At 44.2% G+C, this 18,081-nt stretch overlaps 1 protein-coding gene across 1 annotated transcript; it reads right to left on the bottom strand.

Moving 5' to 3' along the window:
• Positions 1 to 6,535: 6,535 nt before the first annotated feature.
• Positions 6,536 to 7,852, bottom strand: LOC130862053 (sperm motility kinase-like). Its single transcript, XM_057751429.1, has one exon. The coding sequence runs from the start codon at positions 7,850 to 7,852 to the stop codon at positions 6,536 to 6,538; it is 1,317 nt and encodes a 438-aa protein (XP_057607412.1).
• Positions 7,853 to 18,081: the final 10,229 nt, after the last annotated feature.

Below are 18,081 nucleotides of genomic sequence, written 5' to 3'. Positions count from 1 at the left end.
ATCTCTGGGCCTGCAAGGGTCCATTCACAATCAGATTCAAGGTTGCCATTTGTGCTTTCTCCATGGTTCTCTTAGATTCTCGAGTCTGTAATATGGGAACTTTGGTAGTATGGTTATTTTCTCTGGCTTGGACATGAATGATGTCATCTGGAGACACGGATGTTGTTCTGACCGAAAAAGAAAATCCTCACAAGACCATACATTTTTCACTTTCTCTTGAGGAGGGAGGAGGGACCCACAAAGCCCTCCGTCTCTGAGGTCATATAAATGGCGAACAGCTGCTGGGGTTTCAGAGTGTCGCATCTTCAATGATGTAACTGCCTGCATGACACCCAGCGAACTTCCTGTAGCTGCTTGTGCATCTTCCTCGCTCCCATAAATATCCCCAGGAAACTCCTGCTTCACCACTCTGACCTGGGTGGAGCCTGTCTTTGGTCTGTCGTGGGATGCTGTCTACCGCAGGCAATTCATTAACATCCCACCCTCAATTTTCCCTTCTAAGGATTCAATTTCTCTACCAGAAGATCCTGCTTCTGCATCTACTACCGAAAATGGGGAGCTCTCTCTCTTTCTCTGTGCCGGAAGCCTTGTGGAGAGATGCTGACTGGACTGCCCAGACCACCTGACTTTCTGGAGGATCAGCACCAGGACCAGGTCTTCAGATTACTAGGACTTCAGGTCATGTGTCCAGTCCTGGGGTAATGACTGTCTCCATGATTTTGTGGGTAATCATTTCTCAAGCTAACAGACAGAACTGTGAAATACTGGTTCTCAACCTGGATGGATGAGTCTCTAGGATGGGTAGCACACACTTGTGCATTTGTAGGGGAATTTCCAGAGGGTTGGCATGTGGTACAGTGACTGGAGTCGACATACCCTGATTGTTAATGGTACCATCCAAAGGGCTGGGAGCCCAGAGAGGAGATTAGAAGAAGAGGAAGACTTGGGTGTGCAAGCCCCTTCTTTGAGGAATTTACCCATTGTTGTAGCAATCCTCCAAGGACATCATTCCAACTCCTTTTTCCTTAAATATGAACTCAGTGCAAGGGAGATTCCATGTATCCAGCAGCAGACTGGAACTGTTGAGGCATTCAGCTTCCACACTGGGCATGTCTGTTGCCAATGCTGGACTTTGCCAGCCATTCTGTTAGCCTTTACCCAGTCCAAGAAATCTTTAGGGCCAGTGAGATGAAATCACCTGGTAAAGATGCTTGTCATCAAGCCTGATGTCCTGGGTTTGTTTTTTTAATTAATTTGTTTATTTATTAAAGATTTCTGCCTCCTCCCCGCCACCGCCTCCCATTTCCCTCCCCCTTCCCCAATCAAGTCACCCTCCCTCATCAGCCCTAAGAGCAATCAGGGTTCCCTGCCCTGTGGGAGGTCCAAGGACCACCCACCTCCATCCAGGTCTAGTAAGGTGAGCATCCAAACTGTCTAGGCTCCCACAAAGCCAGTACGTGCAGTAGGATCAAAAACACATTGCCATTGTTCTTGAGTTCTCAGCAGTCCTCATCGTCCGCTATGTTCAGTGAGTCTGGTTTTATCCCATGCTCTTTCAGACCCAGGCCAGCTGGCCTTGGTGAGTTCCCAATAGAACATCCCCATTGTCTCAGTGTGTGGGTGCACCCCTCGTGGTCCTGAGTTCCTTGCTTGTGCTCTCTCTCCTTCTACTCCTGATTTGGACCTTGAGATTTCAGTCCGGTGCTCCAGTGTGGGTCTCTGTCTCTGTCTCCTTTCATCGCCTGATGAAGGTTAATATTCAGGAGGATGCCTATATGTTTTTGGGGGGTTCACCTTCTTATTTAGCTTCTCTAGGATCACGAATTATAGGCTCAATGTCCTTTATTTTTGGCTAGAAACCAAATATGAGTGAGTACATCCCATGTTCCTCTTTTTGGGTCTGGCTTACCTCACTCAGGATAGTGTTTTCTATTTCCGTTCATTTGCATGCAAAATTCAAGAAGTCATTGTTTTTTACTGCTGAGTAGTACTCTAATATGTATATATTTTATATTTTCTTCATCCATTCTTCCATTGAAGGGCATCTAGGTTGTTTCCAGGTTCTGGCTATTATAAACAATGCTGCTATGAACATAGTTGAGCCTATACTTTTGTTGTATCTCTTGGGTATATTCCCAAGAGTGGTATTGCTGGGTTCAGGGGTAGGTTGATCCCGAATTTCCTGAGAAACCGCCACACTGCTTTCTAAAGTGGTTGCACAAGTTTGCATTCCCACCAGCAATGGATGAGTGTACCCCTTTCTCCACAACCTCTCCAGCAAAGGCTATCATTGGTGTTTTTTATTTTAGCCATTCTGACAGGTGTAAGATGGTATCTTAAAGTTGTCTTGATTTGCATTTCCCTGATCGCTAAGGAAGTTGAGCATGACCTTAAGTGTCTTTTGGCCATTTGAACTTCTTCTGTTGAGAATTCTCTGTTCAGCTCAGTGCCCCATTTTATAATTGGGTTGATTAGCCTTTTACGGTCTAGTTTCTTGAGTTCTTTATATATTTTGGAGATCAGACCTTTGTCAGTTGCGGGGTTGGTTAAGATCTTCTCCCAGTAAGTGGGTTGCCTTTTTGTCTTAGTGGATGTCCTGGGTTTGATCTCCAGAACTTACATACACACAATAGCAAAATACTAATATGAATTAAAATATTATATAAATATTAATAACAAGAATAATAAGTAAATCTCCTTCCATGTACATCTCTTCCTCTGGAGAATGCTAACAAGTACAAGGGCCAAATGTGAATAGTTAATTGCCCGGGAAAACTAAAATTGAGGGAGTAGTGGTCTATATATTCCTGGGATGAGAGCATTAGCTATGAAAAAACAGGTCCACACCTTGTTCACAGATGGGTATTGGAGATGATGCAGCTACTGTGTGTGTAACTGGTAAACCACATTCTCACACCTTCCCCTTAGTCACATTGCACATGGAGACGACAAGCAAAACAAGCTCACATTGGCAGGCATGAAGTTTCCTGAGTACATGTTTCCTCTTCTCTCTCTCTACTTATTTGCTTCTTAGTAGTGTGTGTGTGTGTGCCTGTGTTTGTGTATGTCTGTGTGTCTGTGTGTGTATGACTGCACATGTATGAAAGAAAAACAAAAACAGAAACACAGAGAGAGGCATATAGAGAGAGAAGGTGCATGTGTGGAATATATGTGAATACAGACAGGGTTATGTGTGCCAGAGCACACATGTGGAAGTCAGAGGACCTCTTTATGTGTTGGTCCTTGTCCTCCATCTGTTTGAGACAGGATTTCATGGCCACTGTATATACAGGCTGTGGTCTGTGAGCTCCTGTGATTGTCCTGTTTCTACCTCCCATCTTGCTGTAGGAGTTCTGGCATCACAGATGCGCAAACCAATGATTCTAACATTACTTTGTGTTGAGGACTTGGATGTTGGTCCCTAAGTTTTCACAAAACCACCTTTCTGCTTCCTTCCGATGGAAGGTGGTGATGGTACCTATTATTGAAGTAGTCATCTTGCAAACTATAAAGAAAAAGCCAAAATTTTGAGTTGCAAATCAGGACCATCAGGTGTTTCCCTTAGAATTTTGTTATATAAGAAAAGCAATCCCTCCACACCCCATTCATATCAACCAGTAAAGTCGGGATTCTTGTACTTGCATCCCAAATATTTTTCCCTTTTTTTAATTTATTTTTCCATTCAAAAAATTTACACTTCCTCCCCTCCTCCCATTCCCCTCCTGCTCCCAATGATTTATTTATTTTTATTTTCTGTGCATTGGTATTTTGCGAGGGTGTCAAATCCCATGGAGGTAGAGTTACCAGCATTTGCAAGCTGCCATGTGGGTGCTGGGAAATGAACCCAGGTCCTCTGGAAGAACCGCCAATGCTCTCAACCGCTGAGCCATTTCTCCAGTCCCCCAAATATTCTTAATGGTGAGTATGATGTAGACACTGGAGACACTGTTAGCTGTAGATAAAGCCTCAAAAGCAGGAGAACATTTTTTTTTTTCGAGACTGTGGTTTTGGAGCCTGTCCTGGAACTAGCACTTGTAGACCAGGCTGGTCTCAAACTCACAGAGATCCACCTGCCTCTGCCTCCCGAGTGCTGAGATTAAAGGCGTGCACCACCACCCCCCCGGCAGGAGAACATTTTTCACTGGGTCCTGGATCAGCAGTTTTGTGGTCTCCATCCATTCTGCTCCCTGAAGATGAAAACTACGTTATTCTGCTACCCCCAGGAGCCTCACAATTAGACTCTAAAATTTAGGCTGTGGTTGATCAAAGATGTCTTTTCATGTTTGATTCTCTAATGGTTTGATTAATCTGGATTGCTTTTTATTCCATCTTCAGCTGACCTCAGGAATAGCTGCTGCCATTTTCTTTCCTTTTCTTGGGAGATGAGATGGTGAGCTCCTGAGAGGCCACAAAAGAAAATATAAAGAGGAAATGGAGGAGGATGAGGGAGAGAGATTTGAAGGAAAATTGAGCCAAGATCAACCTGTGTTGGGGGTGACCCAGCAGAGATACCACCTGTGGGAGGGACAAGAAGGCCTGGAGTTAACCACACAGAATCTTGAAGTCGGGTGATTACTAAAGGCCAACTGCTTTATTGAGGGTAAGGGCAGGCCTCTCATATCATATCTCAAGGTCCCACTGACTCAGGTGACAAACTCTGCTGTGTTGTCCTTCCTTCATTGGCATCTCTGGTCGGGTTTCTCTTTGTCAGCTGTCTCTGGGTATAGCAGCAGCCCTTAGGTTGGCTCAGGAAGGAAGTTCCTGCCTCACATGCTCATGAGGGCTAGTTTGGCAGGCCAGCTGAGTCTTGGGTAGGATGGCTGAAGTTTCTCTTGCAATTCTGAACCAGGAGTTTCTCCCTTTTTTGACTATTCAATAAATTTTATTGTCCATATAAGGCTTTTATAGTTACAAATGAGTATCTAATATTAAAATGAAACATTAGCAAAAGAGAGGGAAATCATATATGTACTACTTTCTCTATTTAAATTTAACTTACTTGAGTGTTTCTAAGGTATGTCAATGAAAACATTTTTCTTAGAGATATATAAAAACTAACAGATAACAAGTAACCAAATTTAAAAAACACAAAACGCCTAAATCAGAACTAGTGGAGCATTGGAAGTTCATATCGAAACATAAACTCCAAATCTGCACACTTTGTTCCCTCTCAATGAGATCCAAGGACATGGAACTCCTTTCCAATGCTCGGAAGAAATGACCACATTCTTAAGTGGATGTATGGCACAGGGAGTGCTGTTTTTAGTGTCTTCAGACATCTTTGCAGACAAATCTACAGGGATGTGTGTTCCCTACACATTGTGAGTAGGATCTTATCAGGTCCAGAGTGAACACAGAATGGGCACCAAGGACATGGAACTCCTTTCCAATGCTCGGAAGAAATGACCACATTTTTAAGTGGATGTATGGCACAGGGAGTGCTGTTTTTAGTGTCTTCAGACATCTTTGCAGACAAATCTACAGGGATGTGTGTTCCCTACACATTGTGAGTAGGATCTTATCAGGTCCAGAGTGAACACAGAATGGGCACCTGGATTTCCTTTTCTGTAGGGAGACTTCTATGACTAAGAAAGTTAAACCCTATATGGAAGGTGCCCTTGCCACACAAGAGCAGGACAATGAAATATCGTCAAATTTGTGAATACTTTTGTGACATGGGCAAAATGATGCAAGGAGGTTGGATTGAAATTGCCAGAAAAACACAGATGCCCTGGATGAATTAAGAACATTCTTGCAGTTCTGTCTGAGAGAGACAGTCTCAAATTGAGTTGGAGAAGATGAACTGACAAGATGATGAGACATGAGGTGGGCATCCAAGTCATTGCTGGTTGTAGAGGGAGGTGTTTTAGACACTGTGGGTACTGGTCTCCCAAAGATAAGGAGAAAGAGGCTCACTGGGCAGATGTGCCTTCTGTCCAGCTCTGGATCTGGCAAGCAGAGCCTGGGCAGCACTAAGCTAAAGGAGAAATGGACTGACAGCTTAGAACCTGTAGCTGGAGTATGGATGCAGGGGCCTGTTACCCTGGGTTACAGGGCCACAGCAATCTGAGCTTCTGTCCTGGCTCCCTCCTGCAGCAGGCACTCCTTACCAGGACTGGAATTCTCCTAGGTCACTTCTGTTTACCCACATCGAGTGGGCAGCCAGCAGCAGCACAGTGCTCTCAGTGCATGGGAAATTCGCTTCTTTATCAGCTTCCAGACCCAGTGTGGCCTGGTTCCAGAGGCTGTGGGTACAACCTGCAGCTGCTCCTTGGGCGTGTCTGGCTCTAAGTATTGTTTCCTCTTCTGTGATGGTCACGTTCACAAACCCTATGCATTTCCCATTCAGAGGTGCTCGGGGGCAGAGAGATTATCATAGAGGATATCCACTGCATTTACTTTGAATGTATTGTCACCTGTACTGGGGTTGATGGTGTTAGTGGTCAATGAATCTTCTGGGGCTTTGTTGACAGAGTATCCACTGAATTCACATTGAATGCATTGTCCCCTGTAGTGGGGTTGATGGTGTTAGTGGTCAATGAATCTTCTGGGGCTTTGTTGACAGAGTATCCACTGAATTCACATTGAATGCATTGTCCCCTGTAGTGGGGTTGATGGTGTTGGTGGTCAATGAATCTTCTTCTGAGACTTTTTTATCAGAGAGGCTATCCACTGAATTCATGCTGAATGCATTGTCCCCTGCAGCAGGGTTGATGGTGTTGACGGTCATTGAATATTTTTCTAGAACCATGTTATCTGAGTAGTGCATCACCTCTGGGCAGCTGTATGTGTGTAGCCTTGCATTGCTTCTGCATCTGAGCAGAGCCGATTCACTATGTCTCCTCTTCATGGTGTCAGGGAGGCTACTAGCAACTGCGGGGATAATATTTTGCAGACTGCTGCTATCCCCAGAGCTCAGTTTGAATTTTATGATGTTCATGGTTGCTGTTAAGTTATTTGACTGCAGATGTTGTAGGGATGATACAACCTGTTTGCAGGTATAGCCAATGTTACACATCACCTCCAAGACCTTGTGGAGGATTTCCTTGTCAGGAAGTGTTATATGTTCCTCAATATGGCCCAGGCATGGTCTTTTGACAAGCAGAGATGACATAAGCCTAAACCAGACATAAACCATGAGCAATCTTGCCAAGATGATATAACAGGGTTTAGTAAGATGATTTGAAATGGGGCACATGATGTTGGTGATATGGCGGTACATAGCTTCAATGGTGGATTCTTCATAGGGGAAGTGTCTGGTTACCATGGCATAGAGAACAACGCCCAAGCTCCACATGTTCCCTGGCAAACCATCATATGGTTTTCTTGCTAGGATCCCTGGGACCCAATATGGCAAGGAGCCCCAGAGATCCTGGAACATCTGGTTGTCTATAATCTGAGTGACAAACTCAAAATCGCAAAGCTTTACTTTGCCACCTTCACCCAGCAGGATGTTCTCTAACTTGATGTCGCAGTGTGCAATCCTTCTTTGGTGCAGGAAGTGCACAGTAGACGCCAACTGACTGAATATTGGCCTAGTCTCTTTCTCCTTTAAAGAGCGCACCTCTGTGATGACCATCTCTAGGTCTTTTCCTTCAAGGTATTCCATAACCACATACATGGTGTTCAGAGTGTTAATGGCATAGAAGAACTGAATGATGTTATAGTGTTGCAAAGATTTATGGATTGTTACTACTACAGTATTATGTGCTTTCTGGAGTGCCTTGACAGCCAACTGTGCACATGTGGGAAGGTGTTTGGCAAACATCACCTCCCCAAGTGAACCACAACCTAGAGATGGTAGGATTTTAAAATCCTTCTCGAAGATGTCCTCTTCCAGGAGACTGGCCATGATGCTCACCTTACGTTCTCTGTATTTCCTTGGAAATTTAGGGACACACGAAGCTAGGGGGAAAAAATGATATAGTTTTAGGATGGAAGTTTATAGGTATGAATTCTCTGTCTTCAAATCTGAGATATCCCAAACAACCTAAGGATGCCTTTAAAGCGCAAGAAATCCATGAATCTTTCAGAGGAAAATTCACATAAAGACACTGAACAAGAGTGTAGCAGCATCTGTTGAGATTCAGGGGAGGAGCCTATACTCAGACCCAGTGGCCACTGAACTGTTCTGCTCTGTAGAAGTAGCTGAAAGTAGAGAAACTCTCATCTAAGAGAAACAAATTCTACACAAAGAAATATGATATTTTCTTCTGCTGTCAATTTAGGGAAGAAGAGGGCTGAGCCTTTAACAAAGAAAGAGTATTAGTCACAGAGATGGAGTAGAGCAAGCGATAAAGTAGGAGACTTTGACCATGCTGCCTAGGCATGGATAGAATGTTATAATGAAGTTGCTATGGGTAGTTTACAGTAACACGTGTTCTATCTGAAGAAAATTGAAATCACAGTAGAAAAAAATGAAGGCTAAATGAATTTTTCAAATAGGAAGTTGGGTAATAATGAAGAAATAGAAAAGACATTCACAAATCAAACCTAGGATGTTAACTAATAGCATAAATGTAAGCATGAAATAGCAAAACTTAATGCTGGAACCAAACCAATGAACTGGAAAGGAACTCACTGTAGCAGAATTCAATAGATTGGAGATTCATAGTCTGTCACAGCCAATATTCAGTACACTTGTTCTGTAGACTACTGACAGCTACTCTGAGATACGAGGACAGGAGCCCAATGCAGGCAGTGCCTGAAACAGAGTAGTTGTTAGCATACTTCATAATGCCTTCTTGTGATGTCACCCCAAGGAGTCGCCCAATCGTGGTTTATCATTACCAACAGTGGTTAGACCAGGTTCTGTACCACAACCAATGCCCTAGGTATTTTTCTCATGGCTGCCACCAAATCAGCTCCAGAGAAGAAGGGTTTGTGTGTGTGTCTGTGTCTGTGTATGCACTTTCAAGACACGCTGAACCATGGTTGGGGGGCATCTTGTTTCCAATAGAGCTGGTATTAGGTGACTGTTCACATTGAACTATATGGAATACAGTTCTAAGTCTTAGGTTCCTCCAGCTACCCCACGTCCACGTGTACCACAAATTCCCAAAGTAGAACCCAAGTTCTAAGCATGTCTGACACATTCAACAATCCTACTGTGGTAATTTGAATTAGAAATGTCTCACACAAATGCGGCATTTGAACACATGGACACACAAGGTCAGTTGATGGTCCAGTTTGGGACTTTTATATGGTGGAGCCTTAGTGACAAAACTCCATTAATGGGACTGTCCTTTAATGAATCAGCGTAGACTTTATGTCCTCTCCTACTTCCTGCTTGAGTTTCAGTTGGTCAAATCTCAATCTCCTGCATTTGCTTTCAGGAATCCAGCTAGATTCCATGACTCTGACCCACACCAGAAGGCTCTTATCCCTCCAAAATTAAGAGAGACAGCTCCAATGGAAAAGGATCACAGGCAAGAGCCTGTAGATCTGACTACCTGTCCTCTACTTGAGATTTTATGAGTTAGTCCTTGTCATGTTGCCTGAGTTAGAATTACCTAGATTCTAGTCTTCATGTCTTCTCCTATTTTTTGCTTGAGTTTGAGTTTGTGACATCTCAATCTCTTGCATTTGCCTTCAGAATTCTAAGTAGCTTCCATGCCAATGACCACCCCCATGGACTCTAATCCCTCCAAACTAAGACAGACAGATATGTTCACTATTTCTTAGGATGCCATGTTTATAAACTTTTATCACAACAGAATGGTAGTCAATAAACATGATCTTATCAGAGCTGGTTGGTCCCCATCCCCTCCCTACCCATGTTGTCCAAAGTCAAAGCAGACTCAATGCTATCACACAGTCTATTCCATCCAATTTCACCAGAGAAAGAATGACCCCTACAAGCAGCCTGAATTCCAGGTTTTGCCCTCTAAGTTGTAGCACAGGTATCATACTAAATAAACCTGCTTCCTTTTGATATAGGACCTCCCTTTCCCTCAGAAACCAAATTCCAAGGAGACATGCTTTGACTGACAGGAATGAAATTGCTCCCACTGCGTGGCCATCATTGCTAGAGTTCTTGTCCCTGAATGGAGGATCACTCCTGTAATATTGTCCTTCTGTACCTCCAATGATTCCTAGCTCCCGACTAAAGATATAAGAATCCATGGAAAACTTAAAAGTTGAAATGTAAAACTATGCAACACAAACTGAAAGAAACAATGGAATTATACTCTCTTGTATTTTAACCAGGAAAACTCACTGATGAATCCCACAATCTGAAGAAATAACTGTAAATATCCACATATATTCCAGTAGTTCATAAAACTGAGGAAAGAGATACTTAAAAATCTTTTTATAAAACAAACTCTTCTCATAAAACCCTTACACTTTAGACAAGACACCTTGAAATGAGATGAGTATCTGAAAGGGTCATTTACTAAGAATGTAGGAATATCCTTAAGGAGAGTACTGGACCATTTATATTTTTAGTCAGTGACACATTAAAATGGTCATTCTTCATGAGTCTTCCTCCGTAGTTCAGCTGGCCTCAAGTTCACTGTGTAGCTCTCAGGGTTGTGGCAATCCTCCACAGCACTCAAGGACTAGGATCGCAGGCAAGAGCCTGTAAACATGTCCTCTTCTTGGGTTCCCGTGAGAGTTACTCCTTGTCATGTTGCCTGGATTTAGAAATACCTAGGAACCTAATGAGGGACACTACTGCTATGTCTGTGAAGGATGTCAAGGAAGAGCCACCCTGCATATATATGGCATTATTTTGTTGGTTGAAAACTAGATGGATTCCAGGACAAGAGGCTGGGATGTCTCTTCTCTGCCTCCTGTCTGCCTGAAGACTGTCCTCTGATAGGTGCTGCTGCTGTCATGATGTTATATGAAAATACTCAACACCGGACCTCTGAAACTCTGAATCAGAACAAGTACTTTGTCTCTTTATACTGTCACAGTGGTGAAGATCTAACCCATAAAGCTCCTTCATCTCTATGAATTAATCACATTGGTCATGCGAGTTCAGCTCCTGTCTTCTACATCTCACAGCCTAATGACTTACCTCTCTTGCTCATAATGGACTTGTCTTTGCTCATTGGTTGAGAGGCTGTGAATATGGCCTGTTTCCTACTGTAGAATAGGCTCTTGGGTCAAACTCAGTCTTCCCAGTGTCTTTTTCACATAGTGTTGGTGAAGGCCTGCACAGCAAACCTTGCATGAGGAACAGATGCACTCAAGGAATTGGACTTAACTCTCTGTGAGGTACCTGCAGCTCCCTAGGTAGAAGGTGGCTGATTTGAGCCAAGGGAGCCAATGTTTTGCCTCTAGAGATTCAGATGCTGTGGTCAAAGGGGACTCATGCACAACTGGGGCTCCATCCCAGATCCCCAAATGGGTACAAACTACACCCAAACACCTGCTTCACAGAGAGATTCTTTATTAAGCAGTGATGTAAAAACAAAAAGTGGCTGATTTTTAATTCTGGCAGGAAAACTGCAGCAAATGACTTTGCAGGTATAATTAAGTGTAGGAGAAAGAGGGGGCTGTGTTAGAATGGGCAAGGATGCTGTGGTGAAGGAGATAAGTGATAAGGGAAAAGGGGAAGGGAAAATGCAGAGAGGCAGGGATTTTATATTGGGAGGACAATAGACTACCTCTGGATAGATGAGGGACAGAAGAGGCCTATAGATAAATATTTTACCAAGGTAAAATGAAAATCCCTCTGTTCAGATGAGGTGTTTAACTTTATTAGGGCATGTCAATTAGGTGAGCCAAAGGGGACTTTTGATGGCTAGACTTTGGTAGTCAGCCTCAAGAGGAGAAATTGGCCTTATGAGGGAATAGACCTTGGTGGCCACCTTTGGGAATGTAATCTAACAGTTTTTAGAAGGCAGAGGATGGGGCAGAAGGGCAAGGACTACCAGAGTCATGCTTCTATGCTTGAGCTGGTCAGAGTCCCTTCAGTGGGCTCCCAGTAGTGACCTGTGCCAGGGAGATGTCTCTTCATGTCACACCTTCTCCCTCTCCCCTGTCGCTTCACAAATGACTCCCAGTTTCAGATTTTCTTCTGCAGAGCTCAGCCTGTGTGACTTGTAACTTCAAATATGGCGGCTGCAATTCCTCCATATTCTTCTATATTCTTCTTTCAGGGCTGCTCCTTCCGATGGATGAGTGTCTCTGTCTTTGAATCTGGGTGGGCGTGGGACTCTGCCAGAAGAGTGAGGGAAAGTGTTGCTATGGAATTCCAAAGTTAGGTTGTAAGAAGGAGTGGAGCTTCTGCCTGGCTCACGGGGAATGTTTCCTGTGTGGGATTCATGGAGCAAAAGCCTCTCTGTGATTGTGTTATTACTGTCTTAAAGACTGATAGCTGGGAGAAGGTGGTGAGCATGTCATTAATCTCAGTACTCAGGAGGCAGACTGCAGAGCTCTGTGAGTTTGAGGCCAATCTAATTTACAAAGTGAGTTACAGAGCTGTTACACAGAGAAACCCTGTCTTGAGAGAAAAACAGAAAAGTCAGCTTAGAGGGCTGGCCAGATGGCTCAGTAAGTATAGACCCTTACTACCAAAATGGAGGGCCTATGTTTGATCCCTGGCATCCACCTGGTGGAAGGAGAGAACTGATTACCTCAGGATGTCCTCTGACCTCCACCCTCTTGTTACCCCCTACAAAACAAAATGAGTAAACAATAATAAAAAAGAAAAAAGAACACACTCCCTAGATTGGCTTGGAGGCAAGATAGTTTGTAGATACAGAAATAGATAGTATTATGGGTTAGATGTGAAATGTTCCCTATAGTCTCTAGTTGCCGGCTGGCAGAGCTATTTAGGGAGGTTGTGGAGACCTCAGGATATGGGGTGTCCCTGGAGAAGGATACCCCATAGGAACATGTGGTCATGTTTAGTTCCCACTATCCCCTTTTCCCAGCTCTGTGTCTATGAAAAATGATCAGATCCTTCACCATACACTCTTTCTGCTGTCGTGTTCTAAGTGCATGGCCCTTCTGAGACTATGAGCCAAGACAAATCCCTCCTCCTGGAGGTAGTGTCTGGTCATAGAGACACAGATGTAACTAATCTGGATGGAGGTATGCATGGAGGGAGGGAGGGAGGGAGGGAGGGAGGGAGGGAGGGAGGGAGGGTAGTTGGGGGATGGGTATGTTGGTGAGTGATAGGATGGACGGACAGATGACTAGCTAGATAGCCTTTGTCTGTCCCAGCTGAGGTAGTCTCAAAATCATAGCTGCTAACTGTTGGTATCCATTTGAAGGACCCTACAGTTGGATTGTCCCATTATTCAGTGGTGACATCATGAATAATGACTTAAGAAAACTATGCTGAGCCTTGGTTACATTCCGTGCTCCTGTCTGACTCCCCTTGTGCTTTAAGTAGGGATAGCCCCACAGACTCATAGATTTGAGTGCTTGGTCTTTAGGAGCGGTGCTACTCGACAGGGATGAGGAGATGTGACCTTGTGGAGTAAGTGTGTCACTGGAGGTGGCCTTTGGGGTTTCAGGCCCAGTTTCTCTCTCTCTCTCTCTCTCTCTCTCTCGCTCTCTCGCTCTCTCGCTCTCTCGCTCTCTCGCTCTCGCTCTCTCTCGCTCTCTCTCACTCTCTCTCCCTTCCATTCTAACTTTGGTCTCCTATAAAGTCACCGGTCCCTTGAAGGGTCCCAATTCATGGTCTTATTTAATACTCATTATTGCCCAAATGTCTGACTTCCATGAAACCATAGTCAAATTGCAGTTTTACCCTTTTAAGTAGCTAAGAATGGGAATTTATTTCAAATGAGTTTTGTGGGAACACTTTCATCACACCTGATCTTTATATACTCATTTAAACACAGAGGGTATTTGGCCACACAAACAGCATCAGATGGATGTCTTTGTCTTAGTTTGGTTTACGGTGGGGGCTAGTAGAGTGGCAGAAAAGGGGGCATTGTTCTGGAATTCCAGTTTTAGATTATCAACATTACTTTGAGGAAAGCATGCTAGCTGGGAGCCTTTTTGAGAGTTCAGTGGTTTCAACTTTTATGTGTTTCTGTAGAACAAAGTGCTACAGCATGCAGTGTGCATGTGTGTGTGTGTTAGTATGTGTGTGTGTGTGTGTGTGTGTGTGTGTGTGTGTGTCTGATTAGTGGAGTTGTCCAAGCAAGCAAGAAATTCTATTTGAACAATCCACCTCTCTCTCTCTTTCTTAACTGAAAATAGATTCTTCTCTCATACAATCCATCCCACCCACAGTTTCCCCTCCCTCCACTCCTCCTTTCTCCCCCATAGATCCTCCCGTCTCCCCCAGATCTACTCCCCCTCTGTTTCTTCTTCAGAAAAGAGCAGGCCTCTAAGGAACAACAGCCAAACCGGAAAAACAGGAAACAATAATCAAGGCAAAAGCCCTCATATCAAGAGTGGACAAGGGAACCCAAGGAGGAATAGAATAGAGTCCCAAAAGCCTTTTAAAATTCAGAGATACTCCCTCTCTCGGTGGAGCACAGGAATGGAGACCGCTGTGGGGTGTGAGATCAGGTCAAAGGAGAGAACCAACCACACCGATACTAGGCCACTGTCCCTGTAGCGGGATCTATGGCACAGAGTATACACATGGCAGTGACCTGAGGGGGCAACACCTGCAGGTGAGCACCCAGAACAAGTTCTAGGGGGAGCAGAACAGAGGCCTGTGAGGTACGAAGGGATGCCACACCAACCCCAGGAGATTCTGTGGGACAAGCTCCACAGACTGAGGCGTTAGACTCCAAAGGGAGGAGGTCTCCCGGAACTGGTTGTGGAAGCCTCTAGCTGGAGAAAAATATTGAGCCATAGTTCTCATGGCAGTTTGTCTGCTTTATCTTCTTCTATTCCTTTTCTGTATTTCTGAGATGCTCCTGATAGCCCGGGCCAATATTTAAGCGAGAAAATTGGATAAGAAGCCACCCCTTGAAATAGGGTCACTGGCTATGAGCTCTTCTCTGAGAGATTCAATAATTTGCTTCATAATAATTTACATAATTACAAAATAATACTTTGATAGAATATCCTCCTACAATATATGAATTTGTATTGCTGTGTGTATAGATGAAGTTGGCTATGACATTGGGTATAGAAAGCATTGTTTAAGTAGAGTTTTAAATTGAACTTTGAGGATTTTTAATAAGATAACAGCTAGATGTCAGATAAGGATTACTCATGGAAATTTATTAACTTGATCAGGACCTAGGGGTCATAACCAAGTGCCTTAAAGACTTTTTAAACTTGCTTCTAAAAGTTTGTCATTAATTATAAGTGATTTTGCATTTTGTTTTGTTTAGTGTTTATTATGGTACCTGTTCCATTCAGAATTGATTTTTTTAAACTCACTGTTATGAAATGTAATACCTGATTGATTTTGTGTTTTCTTGTGCCAGATGATTATGATAATTATTCTTTGTGACTACTTCACTGCACACATCTTTTAGAATTGTAATACCTGTTTTTCTTGTATAAAATTCCCTGCCTGAGAGCTGCAAAATACACTGATTCATTCAAACTGCCTCTGTGTTTGTTTCTGTTTGTCACCGCTGAATCCTTACCCACCTAGTCTTCCTGGAACCACGTCCCAGGAAACCCCATACCTGGCTGGGGTGGTCAGTCGGCAGAGGGATGGCTCTAAGATCCTTGGAACCAGAGACTCCTCCGTGAGTGAGGGAATGGCCACCCCAGCATGGGAAGTCAGAGAACCCAGATACTCAGTTCTCCAAGGCTGCTCTGCAACCTCTTTCCCAAAAGGTGACTCCCTAGCTGTCTTCAAGCCCTGCAGACTGCAACACTGTGCCCTTCCAGGTGCAGCAGGTCCACTGCTAGCAGAAAGGAAAGCAAAGCAGCCCCAGTGCTACTGGACAGTGAGGCTGTTACCAGAACTGTGAGACAGTGGTGTGGGAATTCTGTCCCTCAGCCAATTGTATTGTGGCAGCTTGGCCCAATGGGCGGGGTCTTCTCTAACAACTGGAAGCAAGGGGTCAGGCTTTCTTGGAAGGTGGTTGAGCTGGCAGCTACCCATGGCTTGGAGCTTCCCCATCACCTTTTGGAAACGAGATTGCAGAGCTTTCCCAGATTCTTCATTCTGTCTTATAATCGTTATGCATGGATTCTGATATTAATAAAAGGTAACACAATCCCCAGATTTCCCTTTAACATAGCTCTGTAGTGGTATATTATTTGTATTTTGATAAATAAATCTTTCCTGAAGATCAGAGGCAAAGATAAAGCCACTAGAGGTCAGGTAAGGTGACATACCTTTAAACCCCAAATTTGTCAGACAGAGGCCGATGGATCTCTGTGAGTTCGGGGCTACTCTGGGGTACACAAAATCAATGTGGAAACAAATCCAGGTGATGGTGGCCTACACCTTTAATCCCAGGACTAGGAAGTCACACCTGAAATCCCAGCACTAGAGGCAATATAAAATGGGAGGAGAGAGAGGTTTAGTCTGTTTAGTCTGCCCAGCCTTGGTAGATGTAAGACTTTTCTATTGGCTTGGCTGCTTTGCTTTTCTTGTTTTCGGGTTGGACCCCAAAAGCTATATCTAGGTTTTTATTATTCATGCTGCACAGCCCTAGGCTTAAAGTGAAGCAGGAGTAGATGAGGGGAAAGGGGGCAGAGACCCATTAATCCTCCCCAGCCCGAGGCCAGGAGAACACCATCTGCTTATTCCCCTGCTGGGAGCTTGAACTGGAGACAGAAGCATGTGAAGGTAAGTGGGGATTGATTTAGGCTCAGAGCATTTCTTACAACACAGAGAATGAGGAAATAATAATGATTTTAAAAACCCCTATAGTATGCACCGTGATGAGCTTGTGCTCTGGAGCTGAACTGTGTGGATTCGAATTTCAGCTCTCCTCCTTGCAGGCCGTCTCTGCACTCGGTTTCTGAGTCTGCAGCTGTAGCTGATGAGCATGAAGGTCTAAAAGGCATCGTGAGGATAAAAAGATAACCAAGAGCTCAGGCAGGTGCCTGGCTTATAGGCAGGGTGCAGAAACACTAGTTAGTATCTTATCCATGGTTAGTGATTTCTCTGGTAGATCCCAGTGAGAACTGGAGAGCTACCATTGTTCCAAACAGTGACAGTGACCATAAGACTCCTGTCATCCCCAATCTTCTTGAGTCCCTGGGAAGCATTCAGGTCAACATTCTGTCTTCACTGATATATCCATCACTCACTCACTCAGAGCGCATTAACAAAGCCCTGTAAGTATGCACAGTCCCCTCTACCTGGTCACTGCTCGTGACCTTGGGTCTGGAGACCCTTTCCCTTACATCTACACTCTCCTTGACTCTCTCATGCCATCTGCCTGCTCTGTGGCTAGTGCTGAGTCTGGGACATGTGGAGGTCACCACATAAGGTATAGAGGAGATGCCTCTGGTTGATGGAGAAGACTGGCACATGTGTGAAGACAGTCTAGGGTATACAGCAAATTCTAATGCAGCCAGCACCAATAGAAAGACCTTGTCTTTAAAAAAAAAAGTTACTTAAATTGTTTGTAAGTAGACTGGTGAAACAGATTGCTCAGCAGTTAACAGTACTTGCTGCTCTTGCTGAAGACCTGAACGTGGTTCTCAGAATCCACATGTGACTCATGAACCCCTGTATCTCCAGCTCCAGGAGATCAAACACACTCTTCTGGCCTCAAAGGGGACACATAGACAGACACACACTCATAAGAATTAAATAAATCATGATGACCATATTGGGTGGGTAAGTGGTTTGATGTTCGGGAGTCAAACCAGAGACAACTGCTGGCAAGTCTCTCTTCTCATTCTGTCTCTTAAGTTGCTCTGGTCTGGGTATCATGGCTGCTAGTGTGACAGCTGTGGGGACCTGTGGGACACAGGCCTGAGGTCTAGCAACAGAGACACAGGAAAGACCAGGAATGAGCAACGTTTTTCTTTCCTATACGGGCTGTAAAAAGTTACCGAGACTTCTTCCCATAGGCTTTCTCATCCCAAAGACCTGACGGAAACTCTGTGTTATGACTCATGATTTTAAAGGGTTTATCCCATGGTCATTGGTTAACTTTGTTTCTGGGCTTGGAAGGAGATCGGAGTGTCTTCATGGTGGAAAAGAAGCAGAGGAAGGAACATGTAGAA

The sequence above is a fragment of the Chionomys nivalis genome, chromosome 19 (genome assembly GCF_950005125.1).
Source record: "Chionomys nivalis chromosome 19, mChiNiv1.1, whole genome shotgun sequence".
Lineage (NCBI taxonomy): Eukaryota > Metazoa > Chordata > Mammalia > Rodentia > Cricetidae > Chionomys > Chionomys nivalis.
The sequence above is the reverse complement of the archived record's forward strand: the minus strand, read 5'-3'. Positions and strand labels throughout refer to the sequence as shown.

Coding starts and splice junctions, on each gene's coding strand:
- LOC130862053 (XM_057751429.1), bottom strand. CDS start 7,852: ATGGCCAGTCTCCTGGAAGAGGACATCTTCGAGAAGGATTTTAAAATC.